General features: G+C 37.8%; 1 protein-coding gene across 1 annotated transcript; it reads left to right on the forward strand.

Annotated features, from left to right (window-relative positions):
* The first annotated feature begins 6,969 nt into the window (after positions 1-6,969).
* On the forward strand, positions 6,970-10,905 carry UBE2N (ubiquitin conjugating enzyme E2 N). Its single transcript, XM_026864761.1, has 4 exons — positions 6,970-6,975; positions 8,249-8,495; positions 8,672-8,812; positions 9,465-10,905. The coding sequence occupies exons 1-4, from the start codon at positions 6,970-6,972 to the stop codon at positions 9,503-9,505; spliced, it is 435 nt and encodes a 144-aa protein (XP_026720562.1). The 3' UTR covers positions 9,506-10,905.
* Positions 10,906-13,276: the final 2,371 nt, after the last annotated feature.

The raw sequence follows: 13,276 nt of genomic DNA on the forward strand, positions 1-13,276 counted from the left end.
CCAGCTGCCGTCCCAGCCACTCTCTCAATCTACCCACCTCAATCAGGCAGGGGGAGAAAATAAGATGGAAAAAGCTCATGGGTTAAGACAAAGACGGGGAGATCACTTACTGATTACCGTCACAGGCAAAACAGACTGGACTTGGGGAAAATGAATTCATTTATTGTCAAGTAAAATGGAGTTGGATGGTGAGAAACAAAGACAAAATTAAAACACCTTTGCCCCCCTTTTCCCACACTCAACTTCCTCCTCTACCTCCCCTATCCCTGATGGTTGCAGGGGGATGGGGAATGGAGGTTTGTGGTGAGTTTGTAACAGCTCCTCTCTGTTGTTTCCTCCTCCTCACGCTTTTCCCGTGCTCCAGCGTGGTTCTCTCCATGGGCTGCTGCAATGGCTGTCTGCTCCACTCTGTCCTCCATGGGCTACAGGGAATCTCTGCTCTGGTGCCTGGAGCACCTCCTCACCCTCCTTATCTGACCTTTGTGTTCACTCTAGTTTTGCTTACCTCACTTCCACTCTCCTGCCCCTTCTCACTATTCGGTGTGATGTTTTCTATACTTTCTTAAATACATTTTCCCACATGTTCCAGCAGCTTGGCTGATGGGCTTAGCTGTGCCCTGTCTGGCATGGCACAGCCCCTGGCCTCTTCTCTCAGAGGTCCCCCCTGGAGCTCCCCTACTGCCAGCACCTTGACACTTACACCCTGTACCTATGCCTAGTCTGTTATGCAGTTAAATTAAACCATACCAAATACAAGTTTTATGTCCCAAATAAGTGAATCAAGGTGATGCGTATTTCTTTCAGTCTGGGTGCCTCTTTGAATATTGCCAGTAATTTTCTTTTAGGCCATTTTGGGAGTATTCATTCAGTGTTGCATCCTATTTTTCCTTTTATAAATGGCCAAGGCTACTGAAGAAGCTTGTTTTGTAGCCAGCTGTTTGGAGACTCTTGTTTATAGCACCTATGGAAGAAACATACCAAGAGATGCGCAGATTTCATTCATTCATTCCTACTGGTGGAAGATGATTTTACCCAGCCAGTGCCAACTGTTCATTAATTTCTGTTGGAAGTTACTGTCCTCTGCTAGATGACTAGATAGCAGAGTTTCTATGCTGTCAGTCAACATTTTTTAGGTTAAAGGTCTAGTTAAGAGAACCCAGCTCACTTTTCCTGTGTTGAATTGGGAATACTGACAGTATTTACTTTCTCAGTAGATTTGCAGGATGGTGATTTCTGGTAAGGGGACAGCAGTAAGCACTGGGAGTTGAGCTGTAAGATATAATTACTGTTACACATTAAGTCTTACTAAGACAAAGATATTCATCTGTCTTTCCAGATCTGTTCAGAATAAGGCCACCTAGAGTTAGTTGAACCTACAGGTAAAGGTGGATATTACCTACAGTTTTACACTGTCTAAAGTAGATTGGAGAGGGCTTGTACCTTGTCTTGCCTGACAAATTTGTAGGAGTGTAACCTCCGTCTTAGTAGGTGATGCTGAAGGTAAATTATTTGACTACTGCATAGAGAATTGAGTGAGTAAATGTGCTGCTGAAAATACAAGGGAAGAGTCATTGCCCTGAGGCTTTGCATAAAGATGTGGAGTTGTGCCATTTAAAATATTTTAACAGCTCTAAGACCTGCAATATTTTCTTTTTGTGTAAGAGGCCTTATTAATATTTTCTGTTTTGAAGTTTCAGAATAATTTTATCACAGCTATGTTGACCTCTGAAAGTCTTAATGATGTTCTGCCTTTTCAAAGTACTAGCATAAAACTACTAGTCATAAGGATGCTTTTCTGTAGTCTCAACACTATAAAAGGTTGCTAGATAACTGTTCATAACAAGTAAGAAGATACATAGAGTCTTTGGTGTTAAAGGCTTTTATGGATGGATGAAGACTTTAATTTAGCAGTTTACTATCTGTTACTGAAATTAGCCCTGTTGGAAGTTGAGCATCTTTTTTTGGAATGAGGAGATAGTTCCTGAATTTCCTTTTCAGGTTGGTTATGGAATGGTAATCTGTACAGCTCTACAGGCAAAAGTGAAGGTGCATACTAGGCTGAAGTAAAAACACAGCACAGCTTTTTTTCTTCCCTTCCCCAGTGGCTGCTCATTTATCAGTTTAAAATGTCCAGGCTTTGTAAGGTGTTGGGATTTCTCCAAACTCCTTTTGTTCTAATGGATTTTTGAGTTTCATCAGGTGATCTTACAGCTGAAATAAAGGACTGTGTAGAGCAAAGGACCATGTTAGATTTTGTCAAGAAGTGTATTCCTTCAATGATAACATCTCACTAAAAACTACTGTGTTTAACTTGTGGGTTAATACGCAGATTTTTTTACTTAAGGTAACTGTATAGCAGTAATATTGAATATGAAATAAGAAAACTGGGATGTTAGGAAATCGAGCGTGCAGACAGCTCAATTACTAAGCAAAGCAAATTCAGCTGAAGATGTGGAGCTTGGATTTCTTCTTTGTGCTAGTTCATGCTGACTTTGCAAGCAAGCTTCTTTCTTAAATTCTGATGGCCTTCATAACGATAGCCTTAAAGTTCCCATATTTTGTAGGTGCCAGATACTGATTTGTTCTTAAGTTTTTTAGCCACATCCCTTGGCAGGCAGTGTGAAATTTGTGGTGATAAATTACTGCCATAGTACAGGGAATGGAATTGCAGTTACTTTTCTAAGCAAATAATATAGTACTCCTTTCTGAAAAAGGAAACTTTAAAAATTGTCTAATCCCATGCAACAGTTTCTTCCTTCACTGCTGGAGTGGTCTCTGTCAGACAGGTGAAGCTTTAGAAATGTCAGTTCAGCTGCAGCGGCTCTGCTATGTAAGAAATCATGTTGGGGGGGTGGGGGGTTGTGGTTTGTTGTTTTGTTGTTGTTTGTTTGGGGTTTTTTTCCAAACACTTGCATACATGGTTTTTCAGATTGTTGTTATTTGCCAGTATGCCACTGTTTGATCCTGCCTTAGTCTGTTGATAGCAAGACTTCTGAAGTAGCTTTTTGCTTTCCAGAGAAGTAGCATGCAGAAATCTTTTTTTTTTGTTGTTTTGACTGAGGCCTTGTCAGCTTGAGGATTTTATAAACACTTCTACAAGACAAAGTGATTAAAATAGTAATATATTTCTAATGGATTCCTTATTGTACACTTATTCATATTCCTAGGTGCTCTAACAATTGATTTTCGTGCATGTCTGTATGGAAACATCTTCTGGGTTGTTCTATTTGCTTTCTTAAAGAAGGGCTTGCTCTTGTTCTGGGTGTATGAACCAGGAGAATCCTGGTGGTTATGTCTGCTTTTCAGTAACATTCTTTTTTTCTTTTTTTCTTTCCCCTTTCCACTGGAAGCAGGATAACCAAGCAAAAGCTTAAAGAACAAAACATACTCCCCTGCAAATTGATCTCTCGTGTTTGTGTGGCTTCTCTCAGTCTTGGCAACCCGAAAAACCGTCACACCCACCTCCTAATCTGTTGGTCTCTTCTGAAGATCACAGCAAGCTGTCTTTCTGAGGGTTCTTGTCCTCACAGGTTACTGTAAAAACAGGTTGAGGGTTTCTCTCCCCCTGGGGTACAATTAGTTTTCAATTTAATGTCTTCATAGAAGAATAGCTATGAAGAATGTTAGCTACACCATCTGTCCCATCTATATCATCTGTCACTCTGCTTCAGACCACCTCTGTTAGTAAGAAAAGATTTAATTTTGCTTGTCAAAACAACTTCAGCATTTCTGTGTTTTTTAACCACTTAATTAAAACTAAGAAAAATGAAATTTTGTGAGGTGTAACCATTTGTGAATGACAGTGTTGTGTGGAGTGGGTTTTTTTTTGTTTTGTTTGGTTTTTTTAAGTACTGATTGGCATGTATCTTTTTGGGTTTATTGATTTTCTTTAGTCGGTGGAAATTACATTAAGTTAGAATTGGAAAAAGTGCAGTAAAAACAGGAGTGAGAAGAGATCTCTATCTAAAAACATTGCAGAGTATGACGAGCAGAAATAACTGCCTGTGGCAGCATGGGATACTTCATTAAGTTCTTCAGAGCTCAAAATATGTTCTGAAATTTCTTCTGTGAAATTTAGTTCAGTGTGCAGAAGGAGAGCTAATAAACTGTAAACTTCTGTTCTGGAACATGTTATTTGATGGAAAATTGTATTCCTATGAAGACAGAATTAACTGCTCTATTGTAAAAACATTTATTGTGAGCAGCAGAACTGTAAAACCTAGTTCTCTGTGAATTTGTTGTTTTTCCTCTTTAGCATGTTAACATTTGGGTGTCCCAGCTCTTTTTATCCTTATTGACAGGGTTTTTTACCAGGCAAAAATAGTACATACTTGATTGGACTAAAGTGGCCAAACAGCATGTAATATCAGAGTTCATGTGTTTCGCTTTGGTAGCACTGAGCTTGGTGTCTGTCTTAGCCACTGACAACTTACAAAAAGTACAGAAGAGTTTAAATTGAACACAAGGGGTTCAGAGGCAGTTTGGGGGAGAAAGGGGGAAGTAACAGATTGCACAAAACTCACTTCCTCAGCTAAAACTTAAATTATGCCTAAAAAGATACTGGAAAGTGAAACATATTGCATATGTTTAATCTTCCTGATTAGTTAAAAATGTGGGAAATGAAGGTTTAATTAGAGATTTATTTATTTTAACTTGTTTGAGAGACTGTTTTTCATTGGGTAACCATCCTCTGGGGAGAAGAATACAAAATTACAGAGTAAAATGAGCATGTAGTGGTCTCAATCTACAAGGAAATGTTTAACATCTTGTGACTCTATTGTGGGTGATTTACAGGGTGGGGTTTTTTGTTCAGTGGGGTTGGAGGAGTTTGGGTTGGTTTGTTTTAAAATAATCTTTAAGCAGTTAAGTTTCCTGACCTGGTGCATAGTATTGCCCTGTCTACTGACAACTGTTTTTTTTTCAAATATAATTTATTTCTTCAAGTCTTGTGGCAAATCAAATTGATTTTAGCATTAGCATGTCTAACTGGCCATCTTACTGTAAAATGTGGAAGTCAAGTCCCTGAAACCACCTTAGAACTGGACCTTCTTGTATGTTTGAGCTTTTTATATGCTTAGACCTTAAAATGTAACTTTTTGATTAATTTCTCCTTTCTGTTCCTTTTCCGTGATTTTCCCCAAAATATATATATTGAAGATATTGTTATAAATTTCTTCATAATTAAAGGGCAAACCCCTTATTTACTGTCAGCATTTAACAGGTGTTATTGATGTACTTAAGTACAAACATTTATTGTTTTTTTCATTACATCTTTTTAGTGTGTTTCATAGTCTTAAGAAGCTTGCTTGTGTTACACTGTTTTTTAAAAAGGTGCCTTTTCTAAACCGAAGATGCTTTTCAGCTTTTCCATGAAATGGTAGTGATGTATGTTCACAGAGTCACCACCTGTCATTTTCTGTGTGTATGTCAGAGTTTAGCCCAGTGCTTCCTCTTTTTGGCATGATGGCTGCATCAGAGCCTGGTGGGTATGAAATATGAGTATCAACCAATTCCCTTATGTTTCTTGCAAGTATTCCTCCTCATCTCTGTTTGGGAACAGCTTCAATTATGCGGATAGTGGTGGAGCTCCATGTACAGTGCAGGAAGTGAGGTGTGCTTGCTTAAAGCATTTTTCAACTGATATTAATGTTCCACAGGGGGCTGTGTGGGTTCTGAACAGATGCAGCACTAGTGTAGCTCTATGCAGCATAAGTGCTTTCCTTTGCACTCCCCTTTTCTGTGGCATTTTATAGCAAGCTAACCACATCTATGAAATGTAGAGGCATGAAGGGGTATCTGAACATGATGACACACTGGCAGTGGTATAGCCCCTTCAGTGTAATGTGGTACCTCAATTAAAAGAATCGTTTTTCTCATACATGGGTGATCTCATTGTTTATTGACAAAATGGTTTTTAGTGGCAAAATGTGCAGCTTGCAGCCAGGCATTGCTCCCTCAGTTATGCTGGCAGGTAAAAGTGCTGATGCTGCTGCCAGAGAACCGCTGATTCTGGGTTATTTTAAGCCAGGATTGGCTGCCTGGTGTGGTTACAGTCAGCATACTGGCATAACTAGGGAGGCACTCTGGGGACCAGAGTGACTGAGTGGTGGCTAGGGACTGCTGAGATCAGCCCAGCTATTAAAATATGTTACCCATAATATTTAAAAAAAAAACCCAAACCCTAGAACCCAAAAAACAAGTTGCTTTTGAGCATGCCCATTACAACCAAAACCTCAGTTTGCCTGCTAGCACATATCTGGCAAAGTCCAAGCGGTAGCAGCTGTGAAGAAGTTTAAAAATCAAGTCTTTAAGTTCTTTCTTTTTAAATTTCAAGTTGGCTCGCTGTATTAGTTTGTATTTGGCATAAAACACTGTTTCCTCTGCCAAAACTGTCAAACTGTGATAAGTATATAGTCCTTCATAGGTGGAAATCCAAACTGTCCCATTTACCTGCAGCAGCACTCATAGTGAAAACTTGCTGAAAGGAACCGAGAATGTTTTATGAATTTACAAGGATAATCTGTAGTTTCTTACTGACTTTCATGCCACTGAATTAAGAATTACTGTAAAATAGTCAGATAATACAATTTCTGAGCATGTTATAAATTTATGTGTATCACTTAAAATATACTTGCAGAAGTGAGTGTAGATGGCTCTAAGAAGCTTGGATGGCCTTCTGGTAAAGTTTGTAAGTGGCATTAGCAGCTAATGCTTACGCAGATAAGTAGGCAGTACATAGTCACAACAAGGAATTAGACCAGATAAATTTATTTTTATGTTTGTGTATGTACATAGTAATAACTTCAATATTATGATTTGTAGGACCTTGACATTTTTGAGGTGAGAAGCTGGATTTTGGCATTAATTACTATGACGACTTCTTCAGAAAAAAATAATCAAATATATAATATAAATTGAGGTTTTATTTAACTGCATCAAGAGAGCTATATCACTCAAATGCTGTTTAAAATGCCGGTAACAGTCCAGTTATGTTTGAGGAATGTATTAAGCCAAGTAGAGGTAATCTGTCTATTTTATGCTTGTATTAGTGCTGTTGTAGATGCACAGAATAAATATGCTATAAAACTAGAATAATAAATTAATATTACACCTACCAGTTACCATTTTTTGTCAGTAGAAACAGGATAATTTTTCTTTGTGAAAGCCAACACAGAAGGGTGTTAAATAATTTCACTGTCTGTAGTAAAAACAAGCAAGAGGAAAAGCAGGAAATGGCACTAAAATTACCTGAGGAAATGAAGCTTCTGCAGGACTTCTTGTCCCTGCCTAATGTCCTTTTGCCTGTTTTGGCCTCGGGTCCTTTTTTATAAGAAGGAACAGAATGGTGCCTATAAGACTTGTGAAGGCTGGCAGCAGAGAAGAGGGAAAGATGTACAGGACTTGGTTTGTTTGTTTGCTCAGTGGATTGGCGGGATGGATGGTCATAACATAGGCAGCACTTAGCTGTGGTCACAGCGTGGTGCCTGAGGTAGGGTTGGTGCTGTAGGCAGAAGAATTGAGCAACAGAGAATACAAATCTCTGTAGGAAACCAGGCTTTCCTAATTTTGCTTCTTACAGAACAACTTGCCTGTCTCCTACTGTTAGGTGTTGTTAAACATGGTTATACATAGGCTGAAAGTGCTCACACTAAAGCTATTTATGCACATATATATATGTGTAAATATATAAAACATCCTTTAAAATGTCTATAGTGTTTTAGTAGAGTAGTACTTTAAATTCTTTGAAGTTGGATCTGTTTCCAGTACAAATGTTCATCTTAATAAACCAGTCCACTCTAGTTAGAGTAAACTTTTGAATGCTTTCTGTGAGTGATTAACCCCTTTGACTTTTCACTTATGGGATTTTCTGTTTAAATTGGGAAATGCTTTTGGTGTTTTAATGGTGGTATTTTTGAAATTGCTTTTAAGTATATGAAAAAAAATAACAGCTTGGCAGTAGTATAATCAAAAATTAAGATATTTGAGGACAGCTTAATTGTTATCTATTACCTTGCACTATAGAAGCACACACTGTTACAGCAGTTCAGGGATCTGAAAGGAGATGCATACCAGTTTACCACATCCTCATCATCTTTTGCAGTTGTTCTTTAGGTTACTTGTCTAACATTGTTTATGAAGATGTAGGCAAATAGCTCGTAATGAATACTTGTAGTTTTTAAAATAATTTGTACAGGTTGTTTTTATTTTAAATGGATTGTATTTGTTACATTGCCTTTTCTTCTTCTAGGAAACCCAGCGCTTGCTGGCAGAGCCGGTCCCTGGGATAAAAGCAGAGCCAGATGAAAGCAACGCACGTTATTTTCATGTGGTTATTGCAGGTCCACAGGATTCCCCCTTTGAGGGTGGGACATTTAAACTTGAACTATTCCTTCCAGAAGAATATCCAATGGCAGCTCCTAAAGTACGTTTCATGACCAAAATTTATCATCCTAATGTAGACAAGCTGGGAAGAATATGTTTAGATATTTTGAAAGGTAAGTGCTACTTTGTTTTCTTTGTTTTGATCTTTCTAAGTATGGAAACTTGACCCTAAAAAGAGATTTAATTTGTTTAAAGAATACATTATTCTTTAATCTGGGAGAAGAAAGCTTGCTGTTTCTGTAGACTGTGGTGAATCTGGTGTTTCATACTGCTGTAAATGTCTCTTCAGATAAATGGTCCCCAGCTTTGCAGATTCGTACAGTTCTGCTATCAATCCAGGCTTTGTTAAGCGCTCCCAATCCAGATGATCCATTAGCAAATGATGTAGCTGAGCAATGGAAGACCAATGAAGCCCAAGCCATAGAAACAGGTGATGTATCTTACACTTCAGTTTTCCAGTTTTAGGATGTAGCTGATCACTAATTGATTGGGGGATAGGAACCCTGACCTCTTCCTTTTCTTTCTGGTTTGTTTTTTTTTTTTAATACCTGCAACTTGCAGAAACAATTGTTGCATACGGTCATAGTCCACATACCCTGAATGTGCCTGCAGTGGTCTGTTTTCAAGTCTGTGAGGCTTGCTAGAAGAAAAGCTCTCTTGATCTGTTTTATCTTGAGTTTTCATGTTCCTGCATTGCACGCATGTCTAATTTAGAGGTAAACTGATTTGTGGTGAACGAAAAGAACACACTGCTGTTTTTCCTTTAAAGCTTAAGAAATAGATTATCTGGTTTCAGAAAGCACATCTCTTCCATACCTGCTTCTGCAGGCTGTAGTGGGTTGAAAGAATAGCTACATTGTGCTCCTTCACTCTTGGATCCACTGTAGTCAGGCGACTTCTGTATATTATAGAAATTTACTTCTTGCTGGAGTTCAAAATTGCACTTAAAATCTCAGAATTGATATATTTTATGAACTTGCAGCAGTGGTATAAAAGCTATTTTAAAAAATAAGTATTTAAAGTTACTTTAATAAAGCTTGAAAAATACATCTTTTCTTTAATGTGTTTCTCTTTCTTTACAGCCAGAGCATGGACTAGGCTATATGCCATGAATAATATTTAAATGCGCTTTGAACATCAAGTGTGCATCACTTCTCCTGTTCTGCCAAGACCTCTTCCTTTTTTGTTTGCATTTAATGGACACAGTCTTAGAAACATTACAGAATAAAAGCCCAGACATCTTCAGTCCTTTGGTGATTAAATGCACATTAGCAAATCTGTGTCTTGTCCTAATTCACTATTGTACCGCATGAGCAGAGGCTAGAAGTATCATCTGGATTGTTGTGAAATTGTTTGAAAGCAGCAGCACATCTCTGCTTTTAATCATTTTTCCTGTCATGGTTTAAGTATAAGCACTGTGAATGAAGGTAGGCAGGGTTAGCTGCGGGGCTTCTTGTTTTAATTTTGTGGGCTCCTCCTCCCTTTTGATGGTGATGCTAATTCCATTGGTAAAAGCAGCTAACCAGTTATACTTTAGAATATACCCTCTAGCCCAGTCTAACTTAGATGCTGTAGACGGACAAGCTTCATTGTTTGAACAAAAAATGGGAACATTAAACATCCATCACCTTCACTAATAATATTGTGATTCTGCTGTCAAGTGTAGAAAAATCCCTCCAAGAAAAAGCTTGTGACCATTTTGTATGGCTTGTCTGGAAAATCTCCTGTAAATCTTATGTTTTAGTAAAATATTTTTTGTTATTCTACTTTGCCTTTGTACAGTTTATTTTGCTGTGTTTTAATTTCTCTAATGTGACAATCGTATTTAAAAAAATTGAAACCAGAATTGACAATTTGCCTTTACCAGTCTGACAGATTAAATGGTAAAGAGGCGGAATTCACAAGATTTTTTTTTTTTTTTCCTTCTGTTTGCTGACTTCTTTTATTAGCTTTTGTTATGTGGGTGACCTTACCTGGACAATTTAATGTTAAAGTGCATTTGGAGTGACTTTCAGAAACAAGTCTCTGATGTAACCATTGTAACCATAATTTTAGTAGTGCATTGGTATGCATTTTCATGGAAATAACCATAATCAAGTAGGAGGTTGAAAGCAAATGACAGCACTAATTATGAGTATCTGTATAACTTCTCTTTGCTGATTGCCATCAGATGTTAGGCTACACAGTTTTCTAACTTCTTTAATTCCTGCCCTCTATTAACATGAAACACCAGTGTGTAGAACCACTGTTAGAGCCAGCTTGTGTATCGACTGGTTTACGTAACCCCTTACAGCTAGCACCTCATACCGCTGGTTTTCTCTCATTAAGCTGCTTGCTTGAGCAACCAGTCTGCTTAAATAGCAACAAAGCTTCTTTATTGACAAATATCTTGTCTGGGAGTCCAGCATCTTTTCTGGGAACCCATGTTATTGCTTCTGTTAATTTCTTGTATCTCCTCCTTTTCCCAAGCCCTTTCCCTCGCCAAAAAAAAAAAAAAAAAAAAAAAAAAGCGGAAAAAAAAAGCTCAAAAGCTTTTGTCAAGGCTGACTTGAAGTGTATAAATGACAGCTTGTAGTGGTTGAAGTAGGAAGTATTTTGTCATGCAATTCAGGGGTATGGTTGTGTAGTCTATTGATATTCTCTCTCTTTCACCTCTTCTTACTCTAGTGTCATCTGAAAGTTCTATAGAATGTGGTGTATTTATTGTGCTCTTATGTAAGATGAAGAATATCTATTAAAACTACGTTTTCCAACAGACAGTGCTTTCAGTGGTTAGTAATGGTATTGTCCCTACAAGTACTCTGTAACATGGTTGAAGCTTGGTTCAGAATTCAACTTTTTCACCAGACTGAGCTATTAAAAAATAAAACTGTTTAAAAAGTAGTTTCTCTGTTGAATGTAAGACAAAGATGCATTTAGGGCTTGTAACAAATAGTTTGTTGTCTAGAGTGGGTAAGTGCCATTAACCCAGCCTTCTTGTTACAAGTGAGCATGTGTTTGCATTTAGCTGGCATACATCCTGTATGTGCTATTAACCTGGGCAACTTCTGTGGCAGGCAGATGAGAATGTGAGCTGTGTGATAGACCCTGGATTCACTTCACCTACCTCTTAAAGCTTCACCTTACACTACATATACGGCTTTTTCTCAGCTCTGTCTCTAGTCCAAGGATGAGTGGCACCCCCAGAGGACAGTCAGACCCACCCAAGCACCCCCTTTAAAAGTGGCTCTCCCTTTTTTCTGTAGAGAAACTGGACCTGAATTGGCACTTACACAATTTAACTTCAAACGAGGTGGGATGACTCCAGACCCAAGGTCATTTAGCAGATGCCTAGGTGTTTGTATGTTCAAGGCTTCAAACTCAGCTAGAGTTGGCAGCCAAGCCAAGGATGTAATTAAAACTTAGTAGTTCTTGATGGAATATATTAATATATTAATAGAAAAAAATCTGCCTCCATTTGCTAGTGACTGAATAAAGTGGATTATAGAACTGTTTGAGTACACAGCCAGTATGCATCTGGGTTCTTTTTTAACTATCTCAACAAATTTGAGATTTTATTAAAGAAGTCCATGCTGTCTGAGTTTGAACATATGAGTCCATAGTAATGGTATATCTGAAATAAAGAGTGTAAAAGGATAAGTAAAATACTATGTCTTAAAACTCTTTAGAGTATTTCCAAGTGATAGTTGTATGAGGGAAACTTTAAATGGGCTTCCTAAAAACTAAAATTTGTTTGTTGTGGGGCCTATTCAGGCATGTTTTAATCCTTTTAAAGTTGTTGATGTTATTAAATAATACGTATTTGACTTTTAAACCTATTTAAGAGTCCTGTATATATAAAGCCAAGCTGGGAATTTCATTCTATCTTATGCTGAGGAATGTGTGAAACTTAGGCTAAATTCTTTGAAGCCAGAGAGAGAAAAGTTTTTCCTCAGTAAGCAGGTGTGTATTCACAGCCATTATGTGAAACTCGGTTACTTCTGTTGGATCTTCCATTACAGCTGGTTAGCAAATGCAACTATCTTTTAGGGAACATTAGTTTTATCTCCTTTTTTAGTGGATGTCCATTGGATAAATTTACAGTAAATTTAAAATAAATAGGTTTTCTCTAGCATTACTGGGGCTATGTGTCAGATGCCCTGAAATCCTGAGCAAGAGGGGTTACACTGCATTTTATATGTTTGTGTCTGGATAGTAACTGTAGCTGTTGAGCCTGGGTTATCACATGGGCTCTAAAACCACATATTCAAAATTCATTTGCAGTAGTTTCCTTTAGATCAAGAGGAACATTTGAAAGGCTTTTGCATAACATGTTCAGTGGTGGTCTCTTAACATGTAGCCATGTTCTGTCATGGGTGTGAAGTGTGTTATCAGTGGGAGCTGATGGAACAGGTTTTTTGTATTTTAGCTAACTTTAAACCAAGTGAAATGTTGCTTCTGTAGCTTTCAAGAAAGTGTATTTCCAACACATTGAGATTATTGTGAAACATCTTAATGGACTAATAACATCAAAAATTGTGACATCTCGATTTATGTACATTCCTTCTTGGGATTTTTTTTTCTTTTTTTGGAGGGGTTACTCTTAAAATGTCTGGTAGGTTTTGTCAGTAACATGTCTTGACTGTAATGTAATATGAGGGTGAAATAAAAGGAAGAGTGACTATTCATTACATAGACACTGATCTTCATTTAACTGCAGTGGGCCGCCATCAGTGTGCAATAGTTTCCCAGCAGGTCTTAACATCTTTTAAAATAAGGAAGATAAACATTGATAACTTCTCTGGTAACTCAGGTTCTAATTGCTGTGGCTCTTCCCCCCCCCCCAAGCCATCAGAGAATACTGCTCTGGTGCACAAGCTCAGAGCATGCAGTGCTGCTTTTTTTTTTTTTTTTT

This window comes from Athene cunicularia, assembly GCF_003259725.1.
Source record: "Athene cunicularia isolate RWA chromosome 1 unlocalized genomic scaffold, athCun1 chr1_part2, whole genome shotgun sequence".
In the NCBI taxonomy this organism is placed as follows: Eukaryota; Metazoa; Chordata; class Aves; order Strigiformes; family Strigidae; genus Athene; species Athene cunicularia.

Bases quoted from the DNA above. Each gene is read 5' to 3' on its own strand.
- UBE2N (XM_026864761.1), top strand. The intron at 8,496-8,671 runs GTAAGTGCTACT...ATGTCTCTTCAG, and splicing joins ATGTTTAGATATTTTGAAAG to ATAAATGGTCCCCAGCTTTG. The intron at 8,813-9,464 runs GTGATGTATCTT...CTTTCTTTACAG, and splicing joins AGCCCAAGCCATAGAAACAG to CCAGAGCATGGACTAGGCTA.